Source organism: Triturus cristatus, chromosome 9 (genome assembly GCF_964204655.1).
Source record: "Triturus cristatus chromosome 9, aTriCri1.1, whole genome shotgun sequence".
Classification (NCBI taxonomy): domain Eukaryota; kingdom Metazoa; phylum Chordata; class Amphibia; order Caudata; family Salamandridae; genus Triturus; species Triturus cristatus.
The window spans coordinates 1,137,070,440-1,137,088,366 of record NC_140592.1 but is presented as its reverse complement, the minus strand read 5'-3'; the positions used below and the strand labels follow the sequence as shown (position 1 = coordinate 1,137,088,366).

The window sequence follows — 17,927 nt, the reverse complement described above, 5'->3', positions numbered from 1 at the left end:
GAGGTGTTGGTTAAATATGCCATCAGTGACCAAGTGGCCTTACAAAAGGAAATAGAGGACATGGAAAGGATTATTTCAGAATTAGAAGACACAACGGAAAAATCCAAGTATAGGGATGAAATGATGGCACGCTTGCGCAGAGATGAGGAAGTGATTAAAAAACGGAAGACCTTTAAGTTTCAAAGGGATAAAGCCGATTACGAACAAGGGCGCGTGTTCACTTTCGCTAAGAAGTATGATGCAGTTAAAGCAGGAGTACTGGCAAGGGGTCCAAAGGATCACCCACGAGCGGATGAGGAATTAGCATCTACGTCAACAACCGACCTCAGCTCAGTGGTTGATAGTGAATCGGAAGGTGAACAATTAAAAACAAATCCAGGATTGGGGTTTCAAAGAGCGTCGCTTGCTCAAGAAATCAGTTGCATGCGACAGGATCGGAAACAAACCCTGAGACCCCGAGCCCCTGCAGCTTCAACTACGCAAGTGGCAGATACAGGAAGAATAAAAAGCGCAGGGCGAGGCGCCGGCAAAATCACAAACGCAAACGATGGCAACAACAAGAAATCAAACAGAGGATGGAAACGGAGATAACAAACTCCGGTTCAGCCATGAACAAGACTGTAGTCAATCTAACCGATATTAATTTGACACAGGAGGAGACTAATATCCTTGCATTGGGGTTAATATACAGCCCCAAGGTAGATTTTAAATATGCAGAGACAAGGATTGACATTTATAAATTCGTGCGCAAACTCAAGCTGCGCAAATTCTTTGCCCTCCAAGGTCCCAGAAATACATCAGAGGCACACTCTCAGGGTTTGGTTGATGGAGAAGATTCTCACAACAATCTTGTTGCTGGCGATGTGGATTTAATTAGGGATTTACAGTAGCTCCACAATGAGCAAATAGGAGTTTTGGATGAAGTAAGCTGTACACCACTGATTCAACCAATGAAAAAAACTCCTTTCAAACCCAAATCCACTTTTTATCCCCTCATGTTGAAGGATAATTTTGATTCATTCAATGAAAAGGTTACAGCGGACCTGAAGAATCTGTACTCTCTGACGGCAAGGACACCAAAGAAATACAGCAAACAGGATAACCAGTATGTCCAGCTCATGCAGAAATTAAAAACGAATGACAACATCATAGTGCGGCAATCGGACAAGGGTGGGAATGTGGTGCTATGGCCCAGGAACCAGTACATGGAAGAAGCCCTTGTTCATCTTAATAACCGCAACTGCTACAAATTGAGCACGCCTCAGATGATGAGTGCAGCACGACAGGACTGCTACAACAAACTGTTAGCCTGGAAATCTGCAGGCTTAATCTCAATGGATGAATTTAAATTCCTTAAAGTAGACCACCCTATTATACCAGTTATCTATTTCATCCCGAAAATTCATAAAAGAATGGACAAGCCTCCTGGCAGGCCGATTATTTCAGCCAGGGGGAGTTTGTTGGAAAACATCTCCAAGTATGTGGATCACTTTCTCCAGGAACATATGAAAAGTCTCCCATCGTACATACAGGACACTGGGGACTTTTTGAGAAAGTTGGTCGAAGTCCCGTGGAGTTCTGACATGTTACTTATTTCCATGGATGTTACATCCCTCTATACAAGTATACATAACTTGGATGGGGTCAGGGCATGTGAATATTATCTCAATCGAAGATCTATGGGAATGTACTCTCACAACAAAATGTTGCTCACCATGATATCCATGTGTTTGGAGAACAATTTTTTTCTGTTTCAGCATCAGGTATACCAGCAAACGCGTGGTGTGGCCATGGGGGCTTGTTTTTCTCCCAGTTACGCATGTTTACACATGGATTACTGGGAGGAAATGGTCCTCATGGCCGAACACCGTGCTACCATAGAGTCGAACATCACTTGCTGGTATAGATTTATTGATGATTTGTTTTTGGTATGGCGAGGGGATGAATTCAGTGCCAAACAATTTCTTGAAGCAATTAACATCAATGATTTGAACCTGCAGTTCACTTTTCAAATCAGCAATAGATCAGTCTTTTTTCTGGATGTAGAAATATTTGTTTGTAATAACCAACTACAAACTAGACTACACAGGAAAGACACTGCGGGAAATACGGTGTTACATGCACTAAGCCACCACCCACAACACCTGATTAATAGTATTCCCTTCAGTGAGATGCTAAGGATGCGTCGTATCTGTAGTACAGAAGCTGATTTTCTTAAAGCCCAAAATGAATGCAGGGAACGCTTCAGAGAGAGAGGTTATGCAGAATCTATACTCTCTAGGGCTGTGTCAAAAGTTAATAACATCACTAGAACTATGGCACTGACACCCAAGGTAGCCCCACCACATGATCAAACAGTCACTAACACTGAGGACACACGGATCATTTTGACCTTCAGTACACAGCATGGAGCAGTACGTAAAATCATTAACAACAACTGGTCACTAGTCCGTGCTGACCCAGTGTTGGGTAATTCTTTATCCAAGAAACCAAGGATAGCTTTCAGAAAAGCACGCTCAATGAGCAATGTGCTCGTAAGTAGTAGCCCTGAATTGACCCAATCTAAATCATGGTTATCGGCAAGGAAAGGGTTCTATCGTTGCAATGTATGCAAAGCCTGCAGATATGGAGTAAATCGAAAAACATATCTGACTCCATTCCTTCCTGAACCTGTTCCTATCTCCAAATACCTCAACTGTAAAACAGATTTTGCGGTGTATGTGCTGGAGTGCCCCTGTGGCCTGCGGTATGTTGGTAGTACCAGGCTGCAGGTTCACAAGCGGGTACTCCAGCATATGCGAGCAATCACTAACAAGGATTTGACCTACCCGGTGGCACGTCATTTTAAGGAGCACCATGCCAGTAAGCTGGAGGCCTTCAGCTACTGGGTGGTAGACTCAATTCCCATACAAAGAAGGGGAGGGAACCGGGAGGTCTTATTAAGGAGATTGGAAACGGAATATATCCTAGAGTTGGACAGTAAGAATCCTAGAGGATTGAATTCAAGTGAAGATTTTCATACTCACTTGTAATCTGGATATTCAACAGTTGAGAAGAACAGCAACATACAGTTTCAATTAATTCTAGAGGTATGCTGCTATTTCCCTGTCTCGTAAGATTGCACTGAATTTTAATGTGAAAGATATTTTTTATATACACACTTTTTTGCACAATGGGTTAATGCTTTTATAGAGAATAGATGTTAGATTTTTTATAAATTTGGCAATGTATATCTATTTATAAATAGGTGTCACGGATGTGGCCCTGAGTAATAGATATATGTACTTGCATGAATTTGCACAATTTGCACAGTCACTTTACTACAAAATAATAGGGGGTTTCATGGAATGGCCCACATGGGCTGTATTAAGCAAAATGAAAATAGGCAATAAGTCCTGTCTATAGAATATGACTAGGACCTACCAATCCTGTCTTTTTCTTTTTCTGTTTAAACATTGTTGAAAACATGCCATCTGTGTGTTTTTAAATTGCTTAAAATTATAATATCATTATTTATTTTTTTAAATGAAGGAACTAGCAATTAGCGGTTTTGTGATGAAATGCAGTATTTTAATTGTAAATACGATGTATTTAACAAGCTATTGCTAAATGTGATGGGCATTGTTTGGAGAAGACAGACTAACAATGTATGCGTTACGTAAACTTCTATTTCCATGATTTATCCCCATTTGTGCATGTGACTTACTCTAAGCATATTTAAAAGGTGGATCCGTTGTGTTGCGCATCATGTGACCAAGGCCTGTAACGGGCTGAAACGCGTAATGGCAGAGATGGTGTCCATTATATTTAAATAAATAATTGGAATTCTTTTCACCGCACCTTGGGTTTGCTTCTGTTTCTTGAGGAGAGATCTTCAGTTTACGAGACGGAGTGTTGTTTTATATATATATATATATATATATATATATATATATATATATATATATATATGTGTGTGTGTGTGTGTGTGTGTGTGTGGGTGTGTGTATATATACACACACATACATGTGTGTGTGTCTAAAAGAAACAAAATGTATGTTTCCTCAGGGCTGTTTGTCAGGCTCCATAGCTGACGCATGTCTCTTTCTTTTCACCCTAAAAAGCAGCCCTGTCAGCCTTCTGTGGGGTTTCCTTTATCTTTGGTATCCCATCCAACTGATTGACCTTCCTGGCTTTTTATCAACTACTTGAATTATACTGCCTGGCTTATTGTGGGCTGTCTGACGTATTGTGAGCTGCTTTATTGTCAGGGGCTCTGTGACCTATTGTGGGCTGTCTAACCAATTGTGAAATCCTTTACTTATCATGGGCTCTGTGACCAGTCGTGGGCTGCCTTTATTATTGTGTGCTCGGAAGTGATTTATGGGATCCTCTTTAAAGCCATAACCTTGAGCCATAAAGCAACAAAAAGAATGGTTCAATGTATTTGAGGGATATAAATACCCGCGTAAGAGCATAATCTTTCTGTGCTGATTACAATTGAAATTCCCAGCCTGTGACTGATGTGAGGCTAGAAAGAACTTTTTGACTTTTTTCTATTGGTCGTCACCCAAAAAAACATCACCCACTACATCTGCACTACGTGACAGGTAAAGGGCAGGAATGCTCTGTGTCTAAGTCAATACGATGCATTCTTGCCTTTTCCTCTGCACGGGTGCCCTTTTGGCAGTCTAGTGCCAATGTAGTCACCTCCGTTGCATACAGGATTGTTTTTGTGCAGGAAGGGGCACCTTCCTGCACAAAAACAATCCTGAGATGCATGAGGAGAAACAAAGATATTGCTCTTTGTTATGGCTCTCCTGGGAAGACACATCTTTTTAGCACATTTCCAGGTTTACCAATTCTGGTAAATCTGGGTATCTGTCAAAATCCATGGGAGTTGCTTGGGAACACCCACCAAACGAACATAGAACGCCTTCCCAGAGCAGAGTAAGGTAACGCAGCATTTTGCGCTACGTTGCTGTACTCCAGTGTTATGGCCCCACTCAGGGCCATGCAAAGTGGCCTTGCGTGGCTTCATAAATCTAACTTAAGAGAGTTCATTATTGTATGTCAATTGCCAATGTATAGAGCCAGGTCTAAAACAAGGCGAAGCCAGACGGCCTCCTAGGGTGCAGCCACAGTACCAGAAAATGTGCCTCAGTAGCAAGTGAGAAAGTTGTCAAAATGGCACTCTTTCAGAGCGAAACAACTCCCTCCCAGCAGATGGAGATCCAACTCTATTCTTACTAACAGCCTGTATTAATTGTGTGTGGCCTCTTTGCAATGATGAATATTTTTGATTTGTTGGGCGCTATCTTTTTAGGACTGGATTAAAGACAGTTCATCTGTCTTGATAGCCTCAATTAATCATAAAAATGCATAACTAATATATAAAATAATTACATGTATGCATACACAGAAGAGCTTTGTTAAGCCCTCTTTTTCCATTGGTCTTTTCAACTGTCTTTCACATATGGTTGAACGAATAAGGGTCTTGTAAATATTTTGCTCAAATGATCCATTTATTCCACCCACCACAGCATGGAGAAATGGTTCGGCCCACTTCATGGTTGGGTTGAAACGTCGACGATCTTCTATGGTCCAGATTTATCAAGACTCTGGATGCAAATGAATGAACAATTTGTACAAGCATCAGAGTTATTGTGTTTTGCATACTATTCTGGACTTCTCCTCCCTTGTATATACTGTGGTTGTAATCACCTTGTACATAATATATGCACCTTGTTCTACCACTGAGCACAAATGTCACCTTAGTACACATCACTATAAGCTTCACCTTGCTTTGACAGCCTTGTTTGCAAATGTATGAGTATATATAAATGCTTTAACTTATATAAAATAACAAGATACTCATCAAAATTGCGTCAGTGTTCCTTGCTATGTGTTCCATTTTTAAAATATTTTGGATACCATTAATAAAGGTTGTAGAATAATACATAAAAGAAATAAGTCTTTCAAAAAGAAATAGTTTGCATGCCCGACAGAACTATTGTTTTTGTTTGTACCTGCCTGCTAGGAAACATATAAATGTTCCATTAAAAATATATGATTATTAATTTATTTTCAAGTTTGTTGCAAGCATATGACCACCACATATAGATGGACAAATGTTTTCTTTTTTTATATATATATTTTTTAATATTTTGTGTAGTATATACTTAAAAAAGAAAGTTAACTAACCCATCAGATTGCCATAGCAAGATCTGTTGGTTTCGCCCATATTTGTTTATACTTTGAATGAGCTGACATTGTACAGATTCTTTTTGCACTTGCTCAAAACAACCTGCCCTACTTTTGCCCAGCGGCAATCATCATTTTTCGCTTTAACGTTTTGTAAACTAATGTTCTTGATCACCAGAAATGCCCATGTATATTTGTATTTAATCACTCAGCATTACAGGTAGCAGATTAACTGTTAAAACATCACCAGCTTAAAAATTTGAACATTGGAAGCATCAAACCTGCCAACATCTAACAAAGTTTGACCATGTGCAAAGGGGGCGGGAACTTGGACTGAGCATTCTTAGTGCTGAGCACAGCCTGCAGCACTTCTACCCACCACCCAACCTCTCCATTTGGCATAGCCAATAGGTCTCTCCTATCTGAGAGCCTTTGGCTTTGCCAATGTGGTTTAGCCATGTTGTACACCAGTGTGGCTGCTAATCAGTGTGGCTAAAGGTGAGAGGGGTGGAGTGGGGTGTAGTGGGGTAGATTAGGGTAGGTTGGGGTGGCATCGTTTGTGGTGGGGTAGACTGGGGTAGATTGGATTGGAGTAGATTGGAGTGTGGTAGATAGGGGTAGATTGGGTGGAGTAGATTGGGGTGGGGTAGATTGTGGTGGGGTAGAGTGGGGTGGAGTAGATTGGGGTGGGGTAGATTATGGTGGGATAGATTAAGGTAGATTGGGATGGGGTACTTTGAGTAAGATTGGGGTGGGATAAATTGGGTTAGATTGGAGTGGGGGATATTAGGGTAGATTGGGGTGGGATGCATTGGGTTGGTGTAGATTGGGATGGGGTAGTTTGGGTCACATTGCAGTGGGGTAAATTGGGGTAGACAGGGGGGAGATAGGTTAGGGTGGGTGAGATTGGGGTAGAGTGGGATGGGGTAGATTGGGGTGGGGCAGATTGTGGTAGATCGGAATCGGGTAGATTGGAGTATATTGGGTGGGGAGATTGGGGTAGATTAAGGTAGATTGGAGTGGGGAGATTGGGGTAGATTAAGGTAGATTGGGGTGGGGTAGATTGAGGTAGATCAGATTGGGATAGACTGGAGTGGAGAAGATCGGACTTGGGTAGACTTGTGTGGGTTAGAGTGTGGTAGATTGGAGTGGGGTAGATTTGAGTAGAGTAGATTGTATTGGGGTAGATTGGAGAGAGGAGGAGTGGGGTAGATAGGCTAGATTATATTGGGGTGGAGTGGGGTAGATTGGAGTGAGTGAAGTGGAATAGAGTGAGGTAGATTGGAGTGGGTTAGAGTGGGGTAGATTGTAAGGGGGTCCAGTGGAGTAGGGGTAGATTGGGGCAGAATGGGGTAGATTGAAGTGGGGTAGATTAGGGTAGATTGGAGTGGGGTGGAGTGGAGTTGGGTAGATTGGAGTGGGGTAGATTGGGGTAGATCACAAAATTGGATGTGCAGGGCCTCAAAGCACGAGCCGGAAACCCACTCTGTGAAGGGCTTTCCAGTTCATCTTTTGTGCCTTGGTTAAACATCAGCTCTTCACCGGGAGCCCATTTGAAGGGGCCGATATCATGTGACAAACGGTGCCACCGTGTGAGTTGGCAGATCTGTAACATCTCTTGCATAACAGAGCCAAAGTTTATACCCTATGCTCCTGATATTTAGATGCTCTGTTTGTTGGCCACAGAAAACCCCTAGGAGATCTAAATCTGAGGAAAATAAAAACTGTCCAAGGGAGTAATGGTAACAGAGTTTTGTTTGGGGTTAGTCCTCAAGAGATACTGGAGAATGCAGGATGAGGCCTCGAGGGGTGGAGGGGGTGGGGAAGATGCTTCAATTGGTAGCCGTCTTTCAGGCTGGGACTCTGCTAAACAAAAACAAATGGCTTGCTTCTCTTTCCCTCTGGTTGGAATTTGTCTCCCCTCCATCCTGAAGTAAGTCTGTGCAGTGTGTACTGGTAGCAAATTGTGAAGAAGAAACATATGTTCTTAAAGAATCAGGCCGTGTGTGTCGAAAGATAGAAAGAGAGTGATGCACTGGTTTCTGGTACTATACTTATTGGTATTAAAGTGCATGTAAAGACACTGAGCCTCCTGTTTGCAGGTGGAAATGCAGCAGCATCTGATGACCTCACAACCGATGGGGAGGACGGAATTTCTTTCATGAGTCCCAGTGGGGAGATATTTTTGCAGCCATTGGCAGGTAAGACCCAGTGCCGGCCAACATGGATTTAGAGTGGTAGGACAGATGGAGGTGATGCGGGGTGGAGGGGTGGTGTGGGGGAGCGTGGGAGATAGAAGTGTACGGGGGTTAATAATTTAAAAAAGATCTTACCTGGTGCTGCAGGCCGTCTCACGCTCTCCTGTTTCCACTTCCTGGTCCCAGCAGTCCCTAGGCCATCATCACGGACTCCCCATCCAATCCCCTCGCTGCTCTCAAACATTAGAGCAGGGTGGGGATTGGCCTGAGCAGGCTGGATCAACGCTCACTCAGGCACAGGGAGTATGTGCTGTTTCTCCAACCCGGCTGTGCAATACAGCCGGGTTGGAGAAACCTAAGTGCGCATGTTAGTTTGGCTGGCCTAAGTCAGCCAGCCAAACTAACATACGCACTTAAAAGTGCACATCTACCTCCTCCCCCCTCCCATGGCCCGGCCCGACCCAGCTTAACCCTTTCCTGCACACGCTGGCTCAGCTAGCAGATGAAAAATAAAACAATATTAAAATATCGTTTTATTTTTCAGCTGCTGGTTCTGAGCCAATGGGGCGGTGCTCCTGTGCCATTGCAGGGGAGCCGCCCCTGCTAAGAGCTTGTATGTTTTTTATTCCTCTACTTCCATGGAAGAGGAATCTCTAACTATTAGCTCACCGATGTGGACAAAAAGATAAAACCAAGACAGTAAGGCCATAGCAAATGAATATCCTCTTAACGTCTATGCAGGGCCACTGCTTCCCTAAGGAGAGGTAAGGCGCCTTAGGGTGCCTCATATTTATAACAGGCCTTAAAATTTGGATGTTAGTGTATGGGGAGCGCTCCAGCTAGAAAACTATATTTTCCTGGAGTACTGGCATTCTACTAGCTGGTTCCAGCAAAATAAAATCCTACATCTAGTAATTGCTCCTAAATACTCATAAACTAGGGTGATACTGAAAAAAAACTAAAGTGGAAAAAGTTACTTTTTGCTTCCCATAGGATTAGAGGGACACATTGTGTAGATATGAATATATGGATTCTAGATGCAGACTGAATGTCTAGCTTCCAGTGGTACTTACATATTTAGAAGTAGGATTGTACCCATATGGAATGCTCTCTTTTTAATGATACCTAGCTCCATCAACTATAGTTTTTTAAAATAATATTATTCTTTATGAAGTTAACATCACAGTCACAGGTATCTCTACATAAAAGTAATGCTGAACATGTGTGCAATCAATCAAGGAGTGCTCTATTATCAAAGTAAGTGGAAACACTCCTTCACAGGAATGAAACTTCTTAATATATGGCCTTTCAATATACAGTTACTTGTGTTAGAATGAAATATTGATAGAAAATGTTTCAGTCCACAGATGATTTTATCGCCTTCTTCAGGACTGGTGCAGAATTTAAAGAATTCAGTCAGTGCATAATCGCACGAGTTTTTAACCTTGTTTAACAATAAGATACATTGGCACACATGCAGCATACAAAACTGCTGGGAGTACAAATACAGTAGCGCTAATGCAAGTGATGACTTACCAGACGAGTCCTACTAACAGCCATCTAGAGTGCTACTGGCAGATTGCACATGTTTGTCCCTAGAAGTGTAGGATGTTGTCTGTTGCCAGATAAGTGGACAACCAAATATAATTCGATGCCAGAAAATGAAGTCATTAATCTTCCACCAGTATGAAGGCTAAGCTTAGTAAAGTGTCAAGAGCTCTGGATAAGTACCATAATTAAGAAATCACAAGGATGAGAGAGAAGCAACTGCGATCTACAACCATTCTAGGAACTTAACAATCCTGGGGTGAGATGCATGGTTATGATTGAGCAGATGTTTTCTTGGAATTAAGTGGGGGCTCAAAGCTCATCATGTTAGAACCAGGCAAGGTCAGGTGTGCCACAGAAATTGCTTACACTTTTGAAACTACCTCTGAAGGTCTTGCATGAGTCACACTACTTATCAAGAATGTTATACCTTTAGGGGTTAGGTCACTTCGTCCCAATAAGCCTCTGGTTGTACTATTGGTCGATTGAGGACCCGCCCACTATTCTAGGGCGGTGCCAGTGTTGGCAGACATAAGCGCGCCTGAGAATGACCAAGCAGGAGGATGGTTGACTCTTGATGGAAGGTTCACTGTGGCACTTCCATAAATGAGGCAAGGCAGCAGCCTATAGACATCATCTTGGTAGTTGTACCAACTCAAAGTAAAACGGGCTGAAAAATTACTAGTTTGAGGGTACAGGGAGCCCTCCAGGGGCAAAGATCTTTTTTTGCTTGGATCACTGAAAATCCTTGATTTGTTTCTGGATAGACTAGCTGTATCCCCTTTGGAAGTTAAAGTGGGTGTCCAACATACATACGTGAGGCGAGATGCACTACAGATTTTCAGGATATCCGTATAAAATAACTTAACATACCACAGATGTATGTGGAACTCATTTACATAGTGGCTAACTTACAAATCAAGCCTCTATCTGCTTTTATAAGCTAAATGTTACGTAAATGGATGTTTGCATAGAGCAGCAATAGCCAAGTACTTTATATCGTGGCGCGCTAGGGCATATGAGATCTGCAATGACCTGTAACTAAGGCGAGGCGCCAAGTACCCAAGGGATGCATTTGCGACCACGAGGCGCTTGGGATGCAGTGGTTTCTGAGACGTGGACACAACCTCACATCTTTGCCTGCTCAGACATTAATCTTCTGCCTGACAGACTGGCGGAAACCTAAACATCTGGCAACGGCTACGGATAATGTGCGCTTCAAAGAAGGCGATGAAAGGCAAACCCCAGGCAGATGTTGCTGTGAAAAGATGGGGCCTGTCAGTGGCTCATTTCACTTGCTGTAATGAAGCAAAGAAAGACAGGAGGAAGCAGGCTTGGTGTGTAGAGCTCAAGGAAGGAGGGGCGAGCAAAGATTTCACGTGGGATGCTCCTCTCTTCTGGTGGGCGCTGTGATGGGAAGGAGAAGAGCACCCCCAACTTCCAATCTCCCTACATGCCCCCACCACCTTCCCCACTTTCAATGAGTTATTCTTCTTCATGGCAAAAGGAATAGAGCAGTCCTGTGCAAGAGTAGTCCTGTGTTAGAGCAGTCCTGTGGGATCAGTTCTGTGTGATAGCAGTCCTGTGTAAGAGCAACCCTGTGTGAGAGTAGTCCTGTGCAAGAGTAGTCCAGTGTGAGAGCAGCCGTGTGTGAGAGCAGGTCCTGTGCAAGAGTAGTCCTGTGTAAGAGTAGTCCAGTGTGAGAGCAGCCGTGTGTGAGAGCAGGTCCTGTGCAAGAGTAGTCTTGTGTGAGGGCAGCCCTGTGCAAGAGTAGTACTGTGTAAGAGCAGTTCCTGTTCAAGAGTAGTACTGTGTTAGAGCAGTCCTGTGAGATCTGTTCTGTGTGATAGCAGTCCTGTGTAAGAGCAGCCCTATGTGAGAGTAGTCCTGTAGTAGAGCAGTCCCGTGTGAGAGCAGGACCTGTGCAAGAGTAGTCCTGTATTAGAGCAGTCCTGTGTAAGAGATCTCCTGTGTTAGAGCAGTACTGTCGGAGAGTAGTCCTTTGTAAGAGTAGTTCTGTGTGAGAGCAGTCCTGTGTAAGAGTAGTTCTGTGTGAGAGCAGTCCTGTGTGAGAGCAGGTCCTGTGTGAGAGCAGGTCCTGTGCAAGAGTAGTCTTGTGTGAGGGCAGCCCTGTGCAAGAGTAGTACTGTGTGAGCAGTTCCTGTGCAAGAGTAGTACTGTGTTAGAGCAGTTCTGTGAGATCAGTTCTGTGCGATGGCAGTCCTGTGCAAGAGCAGCCCTGTGTGAGAGTAGTCCTGTATTAGAGCAGTCCCGTGTGAGAGCAGGACCTGTGCAAGAGTAGTCCTGTATTATAGCAGTCCTGTGTAAGAGATGTCCTGTGTTAGAGCAGTACTGTCGGAGAGTAGTCCTTTGTAAGAGTAGTTCTGTGTGAGAGCAGTCCTGTGTAAGAGTAGTTCTGTGTGAGAGCAGACCTGTGTGAGAGCACTTCCTGTGCAAAAGTAGTCCTGTATTAGAGCAGTCCTGTGAGAGCAGTACTGTGCGAGAGCAGTAGTGTGTGAGAGCAGTTCCTGGGCAATAGTAGTCCTGTATTAGAGCCGTCCTGTGAGAGCAGTCCTGTGAGAGCAGTCTTGTGCGAGAACAGTAGTGTGTGAGAGCAATTCCTGGGCAAGAGTAGTCCTGTATTAGAGCAGTCCTGTGAGAGCAGTCCTGTGAGAGCAGTCCTGTGCGAGAACAGTAGTGTGTGAGAGCAGTTCCTGGGCAAGAGTAGTCCTGTATTAGAGCAGTCCTGTGAGAGCAGGACCTGTGCAAGAGTAGTCCTGTATTAGAGCAGTCCTGTGTAAGAGATCTCCTGTGTTAGAGCAGTACTGTCGGAGAGTAGTCCTTTGTAAGAGTAGTTCTGTGTGAGAGCAGTCCTGTGTAAGAGTAGTTCTGTGTGAGAGCAGTCCTGTGTGAGAGCAGGTCCTGTGCAAGAGTAGTCTTGTGTGAGGGCAGCCCTGTGCAAGAGTAGTACTGTGTGAGCAGTTCCTGTGCAAGAGTAGTACTGTGTTAGAGCAGTTCTGTGAGATCAGTTCTGTGTGATGGCAGTCCTGTGCAAGAGCAGCCCTGTGTGAGAGTAGTCCTGTATTAGAGCAGTCCCGTGTGAGAGCAGGACCTGTGCAAGAGTAGTCCTGTATTATAGCAGTCCTGTGTAAGAGATGTCCTGTGTTAGAGCAGTACTGTCGGAGAGTAGTCCTTTGTAAGAGTAGTTCTGTGTGAGAGCAGTCCTGTGTAAGAGTAGTTCTGTGTGAGAGCAGACCTGTGTGAGAGCACTTCCTGTGCAAAAGTAGTCCTGTATTAGAGCAGTCCTGTGAGAGCAGTACTGTGCGAGAGCAGTAGTGTGTGAGAGCAGTTCCTGGGCAATAGTAGTCCTGTATTAGAGCCGTCCTGTGAGAGCAGTCCTGTGAGAGCAGTCTTGTGCGAGAACAGTAGTGTGTGAGAGCAATTCCTGGGCAAGAGTAGTCCTGTATTAGAGCAGTCCTGTGAGAGCAGTCCTGTGAGAGCAGTCCTGTGCGAGAACAGTAGTGTGTGAGAGCAGTTCCTGGGCAAGAGTAGTCCTGTATTAGAGCAGTCCTGTGAGAGCAGTCCTGTGAGAGCAGTCCTGTGCGAGAACAGTAGTGTGTGAGAGCAGTTCCTGGGCAAGAGTAGTCCTGTATTAGAGTAGTCCTGTGAGAGCAGTCCTGTGCGAGAGCAGTAGTGTGTGAAAACAGTTCCTGGGCAAGAGTATCCCTGTTCTGGAGCAGTACTGTGTGAGAGTAGTTCCTATGCAAGAGCAGTCCTGTGTTAGAGCAGTCATATGTGAGGGCAGCCCTGTGTTAGAGAAGTACTGTGTTGGGGTGGTCCTGTGTTAGTACAGCCCAGTGCTACAATGGTCACGTGCTAGTCCTGTGCAAGAGACAGCCTTTGCATGAGTAGCCCTGTGTTAGAGAAGTTCTGTGTTGGTGCAGTCCTGTTCGAGAGCATTCCTGTATTGGAGGAGTCGTGTGCAAGAGCAGTCCTGTCCTGGGGTAGTGCTGGGGGTGCAAATGTGCACAAAGTGATGTGCTGAAAAGCAAATTGGACATCACTAGTTAAGGAACATTATTACAGTGGAATGCGATTGTGCCTGTGTGTGTGGATCTCTGTGTGCATGTATGTGTGTGCATGTATGTGAGTGTGCGTGATGGGAGCGCGTACTAACAAAGATGGATATGGACATCCACGAAGGCATTGGGCTTGAGCCATGGGATTTTGTAGGAATTTCATACTTAGAGAGTCAAGGAACTACTGAGACCCTGCTTGTATGTATGCATTGTGTACGTGCTCAGGAGCAAGTACACGTGGTATGTAGTTTGAGAGGAGCAGCCATGCTGAAAATGCAAACGCATTTGGTAAGAGGAATACAGGAGACAGGGGAAGCAAAAGGCTCGAAAGGTGGGAAACGAGATGTCATCAGAGGTTTGAAACAGGTGCAAGTGGGCACACACCTGTGTGCGCTGGGAGGCATCAATGTGTGCAGCAGCCACTAGGCCTGGAGTGTACTCTGAAGCTTGAAATGATACATGCCTCGTTGACATAGGGATCAATGTATACATTTACATAGGGGTAATCATAAGTAGTGCATTAGTCCCAGAGACAGGTTTTGCTGCGCCACCAGACTGCCACAACCTCTGGCATATACTGTGCTGATGTCATTGGGAGATGTCCATCTGCCCCAAGCTAGCTGTGGGTCCACAATGCATAAGCCAAGCCGAGCCATGACAATCGTCTACAGTATTGCCCAGTGTAACCCTCTGTGGGGTACAGATGTCCAGTGACTGACCAGTGAAGCTGAAAACCAGAGAGTTTTGCTCAAACCAGTTTTGGAAGCAAGCTTGGCAGACATGTTTGTGGGGCTGGGGTCACCAACATCATACAAGGCGCCTCGCTTGTCTTCTGGTGGCACGAGGACCTAGTCCAAACTAAAACAGTGCCTTGGAGTACATTTGAGGTAGCTGTAGCAAATGAATATTTCACAAACGCTAGGTGGGCCTGCTCTATGAATAAATGTGGCATTAACAGCACGAGACCCTGCAAAGAGTGAGTCCTGGGGCAAACAGCCCTTGCCGACCCCCTCCTGTGGCGGCTCCGAGGGGAAGCAGGGGTAGATCCGTTACAGCAGAGCAGTAATATTCATGTTACTCGTGCAGGTATTAAATGGCTGCGTGCTGCATTGTCTCTTTGGTTTCCGCAGTCATGGAGAGCCATGGGGAGGTGCTGATCGAACTGGCCCTGAACTGCAACCACTGCCTGTCTGGACACTGCGAGCGCAACTTCCGCACCAAGCTCGTCAGGTGCATCTGCAGGTCTGGGGAGGTGCTGGCGAGCGACAACGTCAGCTGCACAGGTACAGGGACCCCCTTTGGAACCAGAACTCCTACTGGCTCCTATGTGCTCAATGTCCATGCTGTGTTGCAATGACAGGATGATGTCCATCTAGTTTGTTCCAAACAAAAGGTAATACAAGTATATGTCACCACAGACCTCAAATTTACAAAACGACATAAACACTAAGCAAGAAAGAAAGTTTCCCACTTACTACTGATTGTCAAAACCCTTTACTCTTCGCAAACTCTTTAGACCTCACCAAGGAGCTCCCAGTTGTGTGATAGATGCTTCTAACTCTCTTTTCTCGCATTCGTCTCTTACGAGGAAGACAGATAAGTCACATAGCGTTAAAGTGTCCAGAAACAGGACCGCCCCTTCCCCATAACTTTGAACGAGGCTAAAATTAATGTGACCAACGCCTGGGAGAATATAAAGATGTTCAGTAAAGGGGTGCCCATGGTTCACCTACAAAACTTTTAAAAGGCAGAAGGGGAAAAAACGAGGTACAAAACGATCAAATTTGAACTAGAGTACTGAGGTATGTAATTGGTCCCCATTAAAAACAAGCATTGGCAAGATCAATAGGTCTAGCTTTAAAGAGGGAGTCCCTGCTAATATAGGTACGATCAAATGCTGCTAAACATTCTCTTTCATTGTAAATAGACCTCATCATATAAACTAATTTTCAAGGCCCCAGCCTCCATTTTCTCTGCCTCCTTATCATCAATGCAGGGGCTTTCAATTACCACCAAACACCTGTTTTCACTACCAGCAACACGTTGAATGCCTTGATAGTTGATCCTGATAATATACCATCAACAAACCAAAGTAATCCTCATTACTCCATTGGTTTGATTCATAAAGATGATACATGGGAGGAGATATGGTCTAATGGCTGTCTTGAGGACCAGGGAACCTGGGGGGCTATGATCTAAAACAGAGTATGGGAACTCCCCGCACCTGAAAACCTAAAAATGAATGAAATCTAATGTAATTGTAAATATTTGTAATCTAATGTGAAATGCAAATGTATTTATTCCTTTTTGCTTTATGGCACTCCATTGTGACCCAGCCAGGCTTGCACTATATAAAATACCAGCAGATACATACAAAAGTAGGCGTGGGGCATACACCTATACATACATCAAGACATCCAACGTTCTGTCCCTCCATATAGACACTCACATGTCGATTGATCCATCCAGTTATCCAGATGTGTCTGCATGTGTGGCCATATATTTGTGTGGGCCTTCCTGTGTATTGTCTTTTTGTGCATGGTGGTTGCATATGTGTTGTCTGCTTGTGCGTCCCAACATATCACCCAATAATGGACTGCCATTGAACAGGTATATTGTTTCAGGAATCAGAAGGTTCACGCTTTCAGCGGCAGCTGTGATACACAAGCTACTTGCATCTAGGCAAGCAATGTCGCAGACCACTGTTGGATACCGCCTGTTCTTCTCTTCTGGACTTTTCAATGCTTATGAATCAGAAATGTGTCCCCCCAAAAAGGCGAAACAAACCAAGATTCACTTCCTCATACCTCAGACTCCCCGCCACATGTTTTGGTAGGGGTTTTACTGCTACCACACACAGCGGAAACTCTTTTACGATGCCTCAGATCAACTTCTTTTGAGATAGAACACAGCAGAGCCGATTCTGTTGGTAATTTTTCCAGTACTTTTTGGAGCCTGTCCGTGGTTGTATTGTGAAAAATCTCAAATATCCTCTTCCTCTGACAAACCTTGTTATAATCCTGACTTCTGTTTTTGCGGGTTGTCAATGTCGCTTTGAGAAGTAAGCGCCGAGAGGCGATTGAGGTCACAGCATTGAACTGAGACGTGGGCTCAGCATTGAACTGACAGGTGGGCTCAGCATTGAACTGAGAGGTGGGCTCAGCATCGAACTGAGAGGTGGGCTCAGCATCGAACTGAGAGGTGGGCTCAGCATCGAATTGAGAGGTGGGCTATGCATCGAACTGAGAGGTGGGCTCAGCATCGAACTGAGAGGTGGGCTCAGCATTGAACTGAGAAGTGGGCTCAGCATTGAACTGAGAGGTGGGCTATGCATCAAACTGAGAGGTGGGCTCAGCATTGAACTGAGAGGTGGGCTCAGCATTGAACTGAGAGGTGGGCTATGCATCGAACTGAGAGGTGGGCTCAGCATCGAACTGAGAGGTGGGCTAAGCATCGAATTGAGAGGTGGGCTATGCATCGAACTGAGAGGTGGGCTCAGCATCGAACTGAGAGGTGGGCTAAGCATCGAATTGAGAGGTGGGCTATGCATCGAACTGAGAGGTGGGCTCAGCATCGAACTGAGAGATGGGCTATGCATCGAACTGAGAGGTGGGCTATGCATCGAACTGAGAGGTGGGCTATGCATCGAACTGAGAGGCGGGCTCACCACTGAACTGAGTGGTGGGCTCAGCATCGAACTGAGTGGTAGGCTCAGCATCAAACTAAGAGGTGGGCTCAGCATCTAACTGAGAAGTGGGCTCAGCACTGAATTAGGAGGTGGGCTCAGCATTAAACTGAGAGGTAGGCTTCCCGTCACCTCTCTGTGTGACATTGTCACTCCGCTGATTTGGAAGGGCTCTGTTTACAGGTTGGTTTCCCTTATTATCCTCAGGACTAACATGATGTGGGGCACTTGAGT

The 17,927-nt window shown here is 44.8% G+C and overlaps 1 protein-coding gene across 2 annotated transcripts in view; it reads left to right on the top strand.

The window, feature by feature from the left end:
* The window catches only part of LTK (leukocyte receptor tyrosine kinase), a 583,144-nt gene that overhangs the window by 520,375 nt on the left and 44,842 nt on the right, over window positions 1-17,927 (top strand). For both annotated transcript variants that reach the window (XM_085627068.1, XM_085627069.1), the window contains 2 exons: window positions 8,286-8,384; window positions 15,139-15,291. In XM_085627068.1, the coding sequence (XP_085483194.1) occupies window positions 8,286-8,384; window positions 15,139-15,291 (252 nt within the window). The remainder of the gene's footprint in view (window positions 1-8,285; window positions 8,385-15,138; window positions 15,292-17,927) is intronic.